This window comes from Plectropomus leopardus, chromosome 23, assembly GCF_026936395.1.
Source record: "Plectropomus leopardus strain MGB_pleo_1.0 chromosome 23, ASM2693639v1, whole genome shotgun sequence".
Lineage (NCBI taxonomy): Eukaryota > Metazoa > Chordata > Actinopteri > Perciformes > Serranidae > Plectropomus > Plectropomus leopardus.
Window position 1 is genome coordinate 19,054,463 of NC_142198.1, and position 16,073 is coordinate 19,070,535.

Sequence of the window (16,073 nt, forward strand, 5' to 3'; positions counted from 1 at the left end):
GGAGTTTTTATTTTAAAACTTGACACAAATGTTCACTTGGACTCAAAGATGAGCTGATTGAAATTTGGTGGTCAAGGGTCAAGGTCAAGGTGACCCTGCATCAATCTCATTTTCATGAATGCAATATCAGAAGATGGCCTTGAGGTACTTTTCTCAAATTTGGCACAAACATTTGTTTCGACTGAAGAATAAAGTGATTAGATATCGGTGGTCAAAGGTCAAGGTCATAACATGACCTTTAAAAACACGTTTTTGGCCATAACTTCAGAATTTATACTCTCAAATTTCAGTGTCTCATGGGATAAAATGATGAAGTGATGAAATTTTATATCCAATAAGTCAAAAGTCAACTGTGACATCAAGATGTCATGCAAAACAGATTTCTGGCTGTTAATCAACGTCATATCTCAGGAACAGAAGGAGAGACATTTGGTCAGAGACTGAAATGGTGACACTAATCCTGGTTGTCCACCTTGAAACTGTGTTGATACAAAATAAAACCATGTGACGGTATAGCCTCTGTCCCTCCTTCTTCAACTTTCCTTGTTCTCACAGCCACAACCGAAATCAAGCGCCCTGCAGAGTAGCATCACGTCTCTCTGATCTGCCTTCAGGTAACGACAGAAATCGCCCTAAGCTTCAGCATTGTTAACACTGTTGTGAAACTGAACTGCTATAAAAACATCTAAATACAGCCAACCTGACTTAAGCAACAACCCACTATTAAGCACAACAACAAGTAAGCCAGTCTGGCGTAAAACCACACCACCTCCCTCCAACTCTTTGGCTTATTAAAGTTCACCAACTGACCAGTACAAGCAGAGACAGAGGCGGAATTGCTTTCCCACTTCAACGTGTCTTTATAAAACAAAACTCAACTAAAAGTAAAGTTTACGTCTCCCAATCTGCAGCTGTAGCAATTAATTCTTACAAAAATGGCAAGTGTTTTAGTGCTGCTGTGGCTAAGAAAGAAAAAAGGAGGAGCTCGGAGCTGTGCGCATCTGTTTTCTGGGATTCTTTCAAAGCTTATTGAGAAAATATTTATAAAATTAGTGCATGACTGTTTAAAAAAGAAGGGGAAGAAAATGAGGAGAGTTGGAGACCAAATTGGGAAGATGAGAGCAAACAAATAGACAAATAGAAAAAGACGGCACTCTGCCTGATTGTTGCAAATGAAAACAGGCCTACTTTGAAGTTTGGAGGGTAGATTGGCTGGTTTATTAATTTATTGATTCTGGAAACAGCTTTTTAAAATTTTGTATAAAAATGTGTTGATTTTTAATGATTTATTTATTTATATTAAGTTAGTAAGGTTATTATTACAGTGCATGCAAGTACCCAACTGTATGTACTTATGGCCTCAAGAAACTCTGGTGCCAGCTCAGAGAAACCAACAGGGTGCACTTTGCGTGCATACATTTCTTTTTTTATTTGAGCATCTGCACTGCAAAACGTATGTGCACCCCCCTAGAGTGTTTATCAGTCCACTCACCTGCTGTGGCAGCCCCTGGTGGAAGTGACGGACATTGCAGAATTGTCTTTGTGCACCAAAAGGGGCCGCTTGACAGGCGCTAATCCCTCCTCGCCAACCGCACACCAAGCTGCTTGTCAGATCCCACTTTCCATACTGACTGGTTTGACCCGTGCACACACAGATCTGGAAATAGGAGCTGCAGGAGGAGGATAAAGAGGAGAGAGGAGATCAGAGAGGAGAGGAGTGAGGGGAGACAGGGCAGAGAGCAGGAGGAAGGAAAGTATTATCAGTGGGAAGGGGATAACACATAACGCCTCACTGAGCCATACAGAGGTGGACGATGTGGTCATCTGACAAACTGGAAGCCCACCCATCTGCCACCTACAAGCCAGTCTGACATTACCACCTGTCAGGTGCCAAATGCCGATAAAAATTTGTCTTTGGTGGATAAGATGCATCAAAGTCACCTGTCAGAGATACCTGTAACCTGAGGTATTAGCATTTGGACTGCCTCCGTTAGCCTGTACTTGGCTTGCGACTGTAAAAGCTGAGCCACCCAGATCAAGAGAAAACAAACGTCTCTGAATCTTTGCCAGGTACAGTAGCATAAACGTCAAATTCTCTGCTGCCTTGATGGCCATTAGGCAAATGCTCTTCCCATGTGGTGACTGATTTAATGATTAATTAACTCAAACTCCAGCCACTGTATCACTATGTGCAAAATAAAAGCCTAAATTCTGATGGTAGTGGGTGTGACTGTTTCTTTTTTGTGTAGGAAAGGGTTTAACTTTCAGCAAAACAGCAAATATGTGGATTCCCCAAAATTTCAAACTCTTACTTTAAACAAAATTAAAATAAACAAAAAAAAAAACAACTACTTAGTTGCATTTTAGAGTTTCTCCATCATCATCTTTATAAAGGTACGCCTCTTTGTTTTTTGCCCGACTGATTCGACTGTGAGTCAGTTCAAGATCATCATCACAAACATATCACCTTTCATTACCATCATCACCTTCATCACCATGATTACCATCATCATAATCATCGAAACACATCACAACTCCGAAACATTAGCCGTGGAGACCTGTGCACCCACGCTACCTCCTCAACATCCTGATGAAGGTCAAACCTCAATGTCAACTGAGCGTCTCGGGGCTTCACGAGAACAGACTGCATACCCGCTGGAAATCCCTGCTCCTATTCCCAACCAGCCAAAGCCGGCGCTCGCTGCTCCCCAATCCCCAAGAAACACTCCAGGAATCTGTTCTCTTTTTAATTAGCTTAGCAAAGAAAAGAGATCTTTTTTTTTAATCCAGGGTTGTAGTTTTCAGTAAGCGACAGCAAACAGCCCAATTGGGGACAGAAAGGAAGGCAGACTGAAGCTCCCTTTGAAATATATCATAGTAGTGAAGCAAATATTATAAATGATTATAGACTTGTACTGCACACACAGCACTAATGTGCTGTAAGATGTTCATTAAATCAAACCCTGTGTCTGATACTATTTATGGTCTCTATTTTTTTATTCAGGAAAAGCTGTGACACCATTTACATTTACACAAAATCAGCAAAATAATGAGAGAATCTGGAGAAATCTCTGCATGTAAGAAGCAAGAATGAAAACCAATACTGTACACCGCTGACCTTCAACCCCTCAGATGGCACTGCATTTAAAACCAATATGATCATATAAAATATACTACTTCATGGGTTCAGGAACACTATGGAAAACCAGTGTCGGTAAACACAATTCATTGCTCATTGTATGTAGTGCACAGCATGCATCACCAGAGCTCAGTCCCTGGTCTCTACAGGTGGAACAGGCAACTGAGCTGAAGGACGCAGTGACACCTAGTGGTGCATGAAGAAGTTACAGGTTTGTAAACAGCCGGCAGTCAGCAGTAAGATTGTGGGGAATAACAGCAGTTTTTTTTTTATAATTAACTTGGTGAATTAAGGATTTATTTAAATCAAACTGGAGCTGGTGATTGCTGGAACAGTGGACTTACTGACTAGATTACTAACAAGAGTAACCAAGATGCTTTTGGTGAGTTTTATTTTGTTTCTGTCAAGTTTTAATGTGTTTTATGCTGAGTTCAGAGGTAATTAAGCCTCCTCAGTCTTCAGTGAATGAGAGAAAGTTTAATTCAAAAGGTGCACAGTTGTATTTCTTTGTTTAATAAGGGAAATAGGTGTGAGAATATTACTTTTCTTAAAATTTTGAGGGTTTCCATGGTGTATTTATTAGTACGAAAGGCTGAAAATGAGTAGCGCACTCACTGTCTGGGTGAGGGGGAGATGTTTGTTAGTGCTGCACGCTTGCACCATCATATACCGTATACCAGGGAACATTTTGAAGAAGTATGTAGGTATAAAATATTACATACTGCAAAAGCCTAGTGTTGTTGAAATCTTTTTTGAAACGTATTGCAGGGATCAAATTCAGGATGAGTGTATTTTCATTAAAAAACATTAAAATGTATGATTCTTGAACATTAAATATATTTTCTCTGGACTATATTCAATTGAAAAAGGTCAAACAGGATTTGCAAATCATTGTATTCTGTTTTACTTTGCATTTTACACAGAGGCAGAACTTTTTTTTAAATTTGGACTAATGTTTTTTTTTGTTTTTTTTTCAGTAGCGGAGTCCGCCATTTCCGTCCTGGATTTATATGCACAAGAGATAGGGAGATAGGGAACGATGCAGCATTTAATCCAACATTGCTGTTTTAGTACTACTATGGTTCATGTGATGAAAAATAGTAAATCAGTTGGTGGGTCCTGATGAAGCAGATAGGCTTTTTATCATTAATGAATTTGTAGACAGTAAGATTAATGCCATCCACTGGAAAGGAAATCAAGATTTGCTGATTTCCATGTAGTTTGCTTTACTTTGTTGGTTTCTCCAGCTCTTACTTTTAAGTGCATGGATGTGTCAAGTGATTTCACTGAGCCATTCTTTTCTTGTAATTGGACAGGCGACACTTCCCACCTTTCAGCAGAGAGTGGCTTATTAACCCACTCATAAAGTCTTCTTGTTTTTCTTCGGTTGTTTTTTTTTTTTGGCACAATTACTTGGAGACATTTTCTTGATTAAAACTCTTGGAGGGGAAAAAAGGGAAAAGGAAAATTGCCAGCAGCTTAGTGTGGGGGGGGGGGGGGGGGTGAAAAAAAGGGAAATGTTTTCAATACTTTTTCTCTGAAATAAATGTTAATCTCGCTTCCCTTTTTTAATTTAAAATGGGCTGTGGTAAAAGTGAATAATCTGTGTCTTTAACTGAGAGCAGATGTGGAAAATTATAGACATGCAGTAGTTACAAAGTCCAAATCAACAACAGGAGCAGTTGGTTAAGAGCATTGCTCTACATGAATGTTTGAAACGCCTCCTATTATCTACAAACTCTGCAGGTAGATTAAACAGCCCAGGGGGAAAGGCTGTCTGTGTGTCTGTTGAGGCTGTGCAGCTTTTATCACATAAGGAAAATGAGACTGGAGCCTGCAGAAATATGCAGTATGAGCATGCAGGCAGGTGCAGGAGAAATCAAGCATGCACTTAAATGATCAAGGGACGGACAACTGCTGATGTACAGAGAGATTAGGGTTTTAGATCTTTGTAGCACAGGAATTAATGCAACATAAATATGCTTTTACCTAATCAACCATCAAAGCACTGAAAATACTGAAAATGAGCACCGACAGGAACATCTGAACGTGATCTGTATCAAGCTACTCTATGAAAGCATAATATTCAAATAAGAAAATGCCTTGTCCTTCTATGTGCTGTTGAACAAATCTGTTTTCTCAGTTATAATGAAAGTAAATCTATACGTTACTTCACTTAAAAACTTGAAAACTTTGTCATTCTTCATTAGAATGACAAACAAAAATAAACATTTAAACTGAGTTTATACACCAACATTTTTTATGAGTTATGTTTACCTTTTTGTAAAATCAGAACTTTTTGATATGATTTATGGTCTATAATTTATTTCTCTCTTTCATTCAGTGTATTTAAATACTACACTCACATAATCTTTCACAATCCAAATGATGTCTGTGCCCAAACATAACCACATGTTAACCTCAGCGATGTTCAAATGTAAAAAAACATACATTTATTCTGGAAATTGGGTTGTCAAACCATATTTTCTGCTAATCAAGACAAGTTTTCCACTGTAGTTTGTTAACTTATCAGTAAAATTATATTCACATTCCAAATAAACTGCATTACACTTTGATTGGAAGAGACTTCAGTCCTTTTGGCATCTGAGCAGGGTTATATTTTCTGCAAATCTCAGTATGAAAAACATTCATTTTCACCTTTCCAAATGAACCAAACTGTAACTGTCCCAGTTAATGTCGCACATTTTGAGTAAGAAGCTGTAAACACGCTTAATGAGAATGTGCCCTAGGTGCAGACATATGGTGTCCCTTTAATTGACACTGTGACTCACCCTCCATCACAAAGCAAGCACCAACATCTGGCGGGAGACTTTAGGGGGGCTCGGAAACATCGGTGGCACTGTGGGGCGGCCATTTTTACACCGGTTGTCCATTTATCGCAACAAAAGCTAATGGACTCGGATGTTTGGGCTGGATGGCACCTAACACAAACAATCGATGCTGTTAATTTTGTTTATATCCGCTGCGTGTGCGCTTAATGAATACGGATGACAAAGCCGCAGCACATGAATGAAAAGTTCATAATCAACACGAGCGGCGCAGAAAGGCCAAGAAACAGGCTCCACTAATGGTTATGAAGCAGCGAATATGAGCCCGAGTGCGTCTCATGCCTCCTCACTAACAAGCACATCATTTTCAAAAGTGCACAATGGTGTCAAGTCGCCCGGGATGATCCCCCTTCAACGAGTGCCGGGATTACTGTAAGCTGATTTTCCATAATTTACCCTCACCAAGTGGAAAAGCACAATCCGGATTCGCCTTTTAACTCCCCCTCCTTATCTTGTTCCCCTCACGTCATTGTTGTCCCAAGAACAAATATGAGTTATGTCTGCGAGCCTCGAGCTGCAAATGGGTTAGTTTTCAACTTGGCAAATTTGTATTGTAGGTCAAATCCATGTATTAGGGATGACGCTCTAATAGCAGTTTTTTGTTTCTTTTTTGTAGTCTTTTTAGGAGAGACACTGTAACTGTGCAGTGTTTCCACCCCTTGTTTAACGTTTCTGAGAGGACGGCCCACGATCCCTATTATTTTCTTGCTGAGTGGATTCTCCTCCGAATCCAGACCCATCTCACACATGTGCTAATAAGACAGATGACACCGCTGTTTTGGGGGGACTTGCGTGACTATAATGGAGCAGCAATTCCACACATTCACAAACAACCTCCTGCAGACTGTGCTGCGCCGTGCCGGGAAAATACAGTGCTTTCTGTAAATGCTGAGCTCCACATAGTTGCAGCTATTACAAACACTTTGTCTGGAGGACGATAACATGGTGTCAGTGAAAGAAAAAGTTACTTCCAGTTGTACAATGGATCTGTGGAGTCCAGATTACAGTCCAACTGTGTAGAAGTACACTTAACTTGATATGGCTGCTGGTGGCAGTAATGATATTAGTAGTTATGGAAGCTAATTTCAGCCTGTCAGTCGCTTAGTCAACTGGTGAGCCCATTGGTTTACAACCAAATACCTGCAGAACTAAAGCTGCATTAATGCGATGTGGGAAGGTTGTACTTTCCGAGTTGGGACGTTGTTTGTCCAACTTCATTGTGTTCATGTGCTTTGAGGTTGTAAAGTGGGAACAACATGGAAGCTACAAAGACGATGGGTTACATATTTAATGCTAAAAGCATTTGAACAAGAGGTTGATAGCTGTTTCTGGTTTATTATATTTAGATATATTATTTTATTTAATTATTCTATTTTAAATATTATATTTCTACATATTTTTATATTTAATCTAGGTCACTTTACATAGACAGTGGTGAACATTAATCCCATAATACACTTAATGATCAAAAACATATATTTAACAAATTAATTAATATAAAAAATTCTCATTATTAACCAAAAATTGACTTTTGCACATCATGTTTATGAAATAATGACGTCAAGTCAGCCACTTATTGTAACTTATTGTTATCAATGTTAGTTTACTCGCCTGGCATGCTTTACAGTTAAGAGAGATGCATATACAAAAATGTGCAAATACTAAAAGCAAATAAGAGCTACTAGGAACAAAATATATAATTAGAAATTATTATTTAAAAAATGAGGTAAAAATATCTATTTGTAATTATGTTAATATTATATTTAAAATTATGTTACAGAAAGAAAAATCAATACATACTTTCTAATGCATTTTCTTTTTTTCCTTTTTTAAAAATGTTTATTTTCATGTATTTTACTTGTTATTTTTTTACTTATTTCACGCTAATTTCTTGTCCATTTGTTTGTCGCCATCTTCCTATGTTTCTGAAAGCCGGGCTTATTTGCTCAGGTTTCAAAGGGTTAACAAACACAAACATGTCTTTTTTTCCCTGAATAATACTAAGCAATTTTAGGTAGAATAAATATGTTTCCATCGTATTATTTGTAATTTCCTGAAGAACATGTTTGGATTCGGGTACATCCCATTAGCTATCCCTCAGCACAACAACACATGCTGTTCTCTTCTCACGTTCCTTTTGTGTGGGAGAGAAAGTCAAACAACACTCATCGCTTTAACCATATTTGCTGTTAACTGAGGACGCGCTAAATCATCAAATTCTGGCAGAAAGTTTGACATGATATTCTCTCCCAAACACAGACAGACAAAGAAACTGGCACGCGGAGCAGCCAGGCCCCAGAGCAAATAGTGGAGGTTGGCTCACGGTGTAGTCTGCATCACCTTCCAGCATTTGTTATTGTTCCTTATTACTGCCCATATTTTTCATCAGCGCTCTCCAAGCTGTCTCTGCCTCCCCCTTTCTCCTCACCCACCTCCACCATACCGTGTTCGGCATTGTTATGTGAGAGTCTGGATCTGACTGAACGACAGACTGTACGGCTTTGGTTAGTTTCCCAGATTGCACAGATGAAAGGAAGGTGCAGATGAATCGATGCGCTGGTAAATCATGTGCGGACCAAAGATATTCTGTCATAAATTTATGAAACTGTGAGCGCTTAGAAAACATTTCCAGACCAATCGGCCGGCAATTTACCATCCTGCACTCTTAGAAACAAAAGTTCAAAAAGGGTTCAGCCTGAAGGGATGAGGTTCTACCAAGAAGCATATGTTTCTGGAGAACCCCTTTAAAAGAAAGTGTTCTTCAAAGGTTCTCTTTAAAACAAAGATTTCCTTTAAGAACAAAAACCATGGTTAGTGGAAGAGAGATCTATGGGTAATGTAGTCACTTGCTATTTTTTGAGCCTCCCTTCGTGGGTTCTAGATCATACCCTTGGAATACAAGAGGGTTCTTGATAGAACTCCCTGGGAACATAAATGGTTCCCAGTAGAAACTCCTGGGTGGCTTTAGATGAAACCATTGGAATATAAATGGGTTCTTGCTAAAACCATTTGGTGGGTTCTCAATTAAACTTGGTAGAATCTCCTGGGTGGGTTCTAGATTAAACCCTCTGAATATAATAGGGCTCTTGTTAGAACCTCGTGGGTTCGAGATGAAACCCTTAATATAAAAAAGGTTCTTGGTAGAAACCCCTGGGTGGGTTTTAGATAAAACCTTTGAAATATAAATGGGTTTTTAGTAGTACCTCCTGGGTGACTTCTAGATTAAACCCTTGAATTACAAAAAGGTTCTAGGTAGAAACTCTTGGTTGGGATCTAGATGCAACTCTTGAAATATGAAAGAGCTCTCAGTAGAATCCCTTGGGTGGGTTCTGGGTGGAACCATTACATCATGACAAGGCTCTCTGTAAAACCTCTCATATGGGGATTCAGGTGGAACCTTTCACACGTGGTTCTATGTATTACCCTTTGTATTACGTTCAAGGCAGATTCCCTTGAAAGTGTTCCAGTTGGAAACTTAATAAAAGGGTATACAGGGAACCAAAAAAGGTTCTCCTTCGGGAACAAGCCATAGAACCCTCTAGGGTTGTAGTTGGCACCTTTATTTCTAAGCGTGTGCCGCACTGTATTGACGTGACAGGTAAATGGGTTCACCTGCTGTATTTTTCATCACATTAACGCCGTCTCTCCCTGTCTGTTATCGTCTGCTGTGTTTGTTCAGCGGTTCTCGCTGCGTCAGCTGTTCCGCTCCGCCCTCCTTCATGCTCACATTAGTCTGATCTGAACGTACAGAAACATCCAGAGCAGAATTCAATCAAGGCCACCAATCAGCCAATTACACCTCTGTGTCCTTAGGAGGACGCTGTTGGTCCAATGCAATCTTTACTGACCGCCGAGTGATGAAGTGGGGAAATAAGCCGTCATACATTTGCAGTGCCAGCAGTTATTTCAGCATTAGATCAATCTCTGAATGATTGCTTTGTTTGGGAGGGAAACAAAAGCATCTCGTTCCATTTTTGGCCCTCTCGGGTGCAGTAGAGAGGATGACTGAGTGCAGGCTGCAGCAGGGAGGTGTTTTTTAAAATTTATTTAAATACCAGCAGTGCTATTAGTTTGGAATAATAAGCATACCTGATGAATGGTTCTTGCTCTGGAAATAGGCCTGATTTCTAATTTATAACTTGCATTAAAAAGATGTTGTTTTTAGGGACTGTGCAAAAATTATTAGAGTAAGGTGGTTGATCAAAAAAGTAAAATTGGTCGTAAAATTTTTGTTTTATTATAAAACTTAGTATTATTATTATTTATTTATTTTAAACAGGCAAATCATACTGATAAGAAAACATGACAACATGATCATATGACAAAATGATGTCACGTAAAAAACATCTATAGAACCAACACAAACAAACAAACTAGTAGAGACGATAAAAAATAGCCAACGATCAATTAATCTGGGAAATTTTATCTATCAATCAATCAATAGGCTATACAGTGCTCTCAAAGCATGTGCCATATGTTGCTGTGAGTTTTGATTGACAAAATGCATTTTACAGTAAGCCAATTTTTTTTTAAAAGAACGATAACTGTACCGATATTAATAAAGAGAAGTGCTTACTATTTGCAACCTTAAAACAAACAAAAACTAACCAATTGGACAAATAAAGAACAACAATAATGCAAATTGTTAGGATTATAGTATATTAGAAACTGAAATATATTCATGAAATGTCAGAGGGGAAAAAGCACATTTCTTCGTATTCTGACAGTCAGGTAACACCATAAGCTGTGTTTTTTTTTTTTTTTTTTGGCCAGCTATTGATGATTTACATATATATATATATATATTTATATTTTATTATAGCACCAAAAAGAATGTATGTAAAGCCATAACTAGGTAGTTTTTGTTCCTAAACCTAAGCACACATTAACCACAGCGTTGTTGAAATGTAAAGTTGAAAGTACATAATAACGAAATGTAAAATACTCATTATTTGCAGAAATGTACAGTGTGAACTTCTATTGAGGCGATTTGCTTGGATCATTCTCTGTAGGTTCATCACTACAAGCGAACCTTTCACAATGCCATATCGTCAAAGTAAACTCTATTACCTATTCTGGAGGGGATATTTGTGGCACAGCCAGCAGCAAAATAAATACAAACAACAATACACAACAACTCACAGCATGTCCTCAATGAAGCTATATATCAAACCAAACTGTTACTAAAAAATGTTCATGCCATATGTCATAAATGAAGAGAAGAGTCGGCCCATATTTACACGCAAAAAACAACTACAGTCCCTTATTATATTAGTCTCTGAATAGGACTCCAACTTCCACTTGACTGCCACAAGGTTACAAACAACAACAACAACAGGACGGCGCATACATCAATTAAACTTGTAACAGGACAGCTTTGCTCCACTGCCATTAATTGCCAGTAAAGTCTGGGGGAGAGCATGTAATTGGCATTTAACGCTATTGATAGCAGCATGTGTTGGTATTTAGCTGTCGGGCCACAGAAGGGCCATGTGGAGTCAAAAATTGTCAGGGTGGTGGCGAGCCAAATCCTGCAGGAGCTGAGGCATGGCTCAGTGTGATTAGACAGGGTTCTCATCTCGGTGCCAAGCGGAGAGGACACCAAGGTCAGACGTGTCGTACCAAGCGAACAGGCCTGGGCAGGGATGCTGCACAAGTGCAGTGTAATGTAAATACACTCACAGACTCCAGTTCGTCGCTCAGGCTGTTAAGAGGGTCAGATCGGGTGCTTCTTAAGTGATCTTAACTGAATACAAATGATTTATTTTGCATTATTGGTTGATTATTTATTGACATCTTCCATATTTTGCTATGGCTGTTCTAATGCAGTCTAAAGTACCTTTAAAAAGTTATGTTCCAGAATTTGTACATAAACCACATAACCAGGAAGGTTGAGGTCGCTTGACCAATGCACTGACAAAAGAAAAGAATAAAGTTTTATATAGAGCAAAAGTCAGCATAAGGACGCAGTTTAAGAAGGTGGATGTGGTCAGACGAACAAGACTTTACCCCCAGAGACCGGCGTTTTTGTCCCATGTGAAACCAAGAGAACTAGCTTATTTTAAGTTACATTGTCACCATGTCTCTTTTCCAAACCTCACCCACATAACTTTACTTTACCATTACTTAGGCATCCAACCATGATTCTTTCTTCGTAAACTAATATCCGTAACTTACCTAAACCTAGCATACATAATTATATAATAAATACATAATGTGACGATGTCCAATCGTGAATCCTTTCCTTAACCGAACCAAGAAACTTCACTTTACTAAAAATAACTTTAAATTAAGTCAGTTATTTTACGTTTAGTGTAAAACATGACAGGGAACTATGACACTTTACCTAAACCTGACTTCAGTAGCCTCACTTTAAATAAGTAAGTAACTTTTGTTAAATACGTAATGTAACAACACTCAAAATAGATTTTTTCCTAAATTGAATCTGCAGGCAATTTCTTTAAGTACGTAAGTTTGCATGAAGTACACAACATGACGATATCCAACTGTAAGTCTTTTCCTAAATCTAATCTATATAACTTTTATGTTAAGTACGCATTGTGAAATTGGCAACCGTGAGTCTTTTTCATACCCACCCTACATAACTTTACTGTCAGCATAAACGGCTGAATGTGAAAATGTTTAGTTGTTAGCTGTACCTGAACCGAGCCATCACAAACACAGGCACGGTTTCGAGCCTTATGTTATGTTGACTTCATGTGTACAGCGCATTCCAAAATAAGATGCATTAATAATGCACAAACGTGCTAATGCAGGCACACTACGACACTATTCCTGCCAGGAAGGAGAGGAGGGAGAAGACTGACTTCCCAGAATTACTTTTTTAACTATTAAAATATATTTTCCCCGATTGGATAAAAATGCTGAATTCATTATGAAATAAAAGCAAGTCTTCTTCTCTGAAAGTGGCAACACAGAGCAGAGAGACTAAGAGCGGTGGAAGTTGATTTGCTGCCAAGGCACTTTTGGGGAAATCAATACAGAAAATGTAAACGACCCATTTCTTCCCCCCCAAACTGCCACTGATGTGAATGTATATTAATGTGTAATTTGATTTTCAGAAGTCAGATATATTGTACTGCTAAGGTCATGTCACTACAGAGGACCCAAGGGAGAAGACAAGTTGGGTGTATTTGTATGTGCATAAATCCAAACGGTGTGGGGAAGTCGGCGAGTAAATTAAATTAAAATTGAGACGTCTGCTCTGTTATTTAGAAATGATGAAAGCTGGAGATACAGGCGGGCAGCCCATGCCAAGGCCTTGACAAAGATATAAGAACCAAATTTGAGCGTTATTATCATTTCTCTCCTCACACGGTGCTACACTGTTGCTTTGACTTCATTCCATTTATTTTCATCCGTCTGTTAATGCCTCAAGCGATTTCTGTCTGGATTAGAAACTGTCTGTCCGTTTCCACTGTTACAACACTCAGATTACCCTGCAGCGTGTGCCTCGCCTCACAATCGGAGGGGGTTCAAACTTTTCAAGTGCTTTAGAAACGGATTTTGGCTTTTCAGGAAAGCGCCACGCTGGGCGAGCCCCAAAAACACAGCAGGTAGCTGCTGGCTTGACAAGGCTGAAGCAATTAGTCCCCGATTCGCTTTATTACTTATGCCAATATTAAGATGCAGATGTCACTGTAACAACAGGTGTGTGGGTGACAGGTAAGACACCTGTTGAAGGTGGAACAAGTATTTTGCAGGAAGTGCAGTGCACACAAACAAAGTTGTGGAGAAAACAAGTAAGGCTAAGAGTTTACAGCCATGCAACAGCTCTGTGAGTCTAAATGTTGTTTACCATGTTCACTACATTAGATAAGGGCTACCAACACACTCCAAACATATTCACTCCCGACTCAAAAATTTGTGGGCTAAATTCCAAACTCAAGACTAAAAATGGGTGTCCACAAACCAACAGGTGAAGATATTTTGACACTATCTGTGGTCATAAACCAAAGTGTAACAGCCAGGGGAACATCCAAACTATTACAATTACATTCTGTAACAGGAATATCTGCATCAAATTTCAAGGCAATCCTTCCAAAAACTTGAGATATTTCAATAAAAAAACAAAAATGACAACCTGCCGATGGTGCTAGAGCAAAAGTCGGAGGATCACAAAGTCAATTGCCTCTAGTAGAGTGAAAGTTGCTAAATAAATGGACAAAATTTCTTGTTAGTAGTTGTTTTTTTTTTTTGCAGTCCACCCAGTGGCAAATCAGCTACTTTTGTCAGAGCTCCTTTGACTCACAGCCTCACTTCCTTTTTTTACCCAAGCAGTCACATCGCCGGTGTTACCAGACACAGCTTTATTGCTGTAATCTTGCCCACCAAGGCTATGAGATCTCCAGCTCCTGAGAAAGTGAGCGGGTGTACAAAAATCTGAAATCAAAGCAGAAATAAAGCCAGAGAGATGAAAGAGGAGAGGCTGAGAGCCCTGCCTGATGAGAGCGTGCCTGGTTTCTCTCCTTGTCTCTTCCTCCGTCTCACTGTTTCTGCCTGAAAAGATGTGATTTTCTCGCCACCTATGAAGGTATAAAATAAAACTTCCCTACTGTACGTCTTTCCAGGAAAAGTGGCGAGCAAATGGGGCTCGTGCAGAGAGATGATCAATGACTGCGGAGACAGATCACTGTTTTGCCCTTTCAAGCCTTCGCCTGTCACCTGAGAGCCGCACGATGGCCAGAATTTCAGGCAAAATAAGCCATCCAGCTAAATCACATAGATTGAAGAAAACATCTACAAAAGTTTTCACACCTTAATATCTATCTTCATTGTCACAACCCCAAAAATACCCCCCCCCCAAACCTCCAGATTACTGCTGAGCTCCCTTTATTCCTCCAGTTCATCTTCTCAGTGTAGAGCTCTCTGTAGGAGAACGAGAGCTTGTAGACAAAAGTTTTCACACCTTAATGTCTATCTTCATTGTCACAACAAAGTCCTCTCCGGCAAGAAAAAAGCTTGAGTTATTTTATGGAACATTGTCACCATGTTTCTTTTCCGAACATATTGACCGTAACTGTTTTTAAATGGTCATTCGTGGGGCGCTGATTTGTATGATATCATACACACCTTTGTATGGGGATAGATTGGCTCCTTCCAGTCTGATTTTGGAGGACTTCAAAATCTGAATTCTTTATATATTCATGCAGCATTTACAGCTTGAGCAGATTCACAGCACTGTCAATTCTATTGAGGTACCTAAACACAACAAATTTCCACCAGAATTGATTCATTTCCTCTCACCTGTTGTGATTGTTTACTTTCGGCTTTTGTGCATCGCATTGTGCCTTTGTTTCACTCTCTTCCCCTTCCTGCATCTCACATCAGTTTCTCTGGGACCCATGTTCAGCACACTGTGTTCCCCGACTAGTCATGGTTTTAGGTAGAAAACATAGAGACGCCTTGTCACAGATGGCACATTTGTGCTGATAGCTGCAACCCCTGTGGTCTGCAGTCATGGTTTGCAGTTGCAGGGGGAAGTGATTGTGTGGTGTATGAATAAAAGCTCCTCCTAATCTTCCATCCAATCTGCAGAAAATCAAGATCAGAGCCACTGAACCAAATCTTTGTTTTCTCTGCTCCCCTCAGTGCTCCTGAGGAGCGGAGCTGTCAGCGACGAACAGAGAGACGGGGGCGAAAAAAAAAAAAGAGAGAGAGGAGCGAGGGAGGGAGAGGAGCGCTGAGGGAGAGGCATGCGGGGAAAGTGTGGGGAAGAAAGTGTGAGAGAGAGAGAGAGAGCGGAAGACGGACGCAGAACCACACTGTGAGTGCTGTCTAAGGATGTTTACGAAGCCAGAGAAATGACCAGGGAGGAAGCTCTTAGAGGATGGTGAGAGGAATGAGCAGGAGGTAAGCAAGGAGGATAAGAACGAGCATTAAGAGAATCCTCCGCAGCCAGATGGTGCCACTGGGCAGGAAATGGTGTCATCTGTGCTCCGTTGCGCTTTTGCTGTGATCAAAAAAAAAAAAAAAAGATGCATATGCAGACATGATAAACAATGTGCGTTAAACAGCAAATCCTCTGCTGAGCCGGGTGCCAAAAATTAGCTGACGACCAGGAA

The 16,073-nt window shown here is 39.7% G+C and overlaps 1 protein-coding gene across 2 annotated transcripts in view; it reads right to left on the minus strand.

Annotated features, from left to right (window-relative positions):
- Nucleotides 1-16,073, minus strand: part of LOC121961945 (uncharacterized) — a 266,687-nt gene that overhangs the window by 155,743 nt on the left and 94,871 nt on the right. For both annotated transcript variants that reach the window (XM_088073625.1, XM_088073624.1), the window contains exon 4: nucleotides 1,493-1,670. In XM_088073625.1, the coding sequence (XP_087929751.1) occupies nucleotides 1,493-1,670 (178 nt within the window). The remainder of the gene's footprint in view (nucleotides 1-1,492; nucleotides 1,671-16,073) is intronic.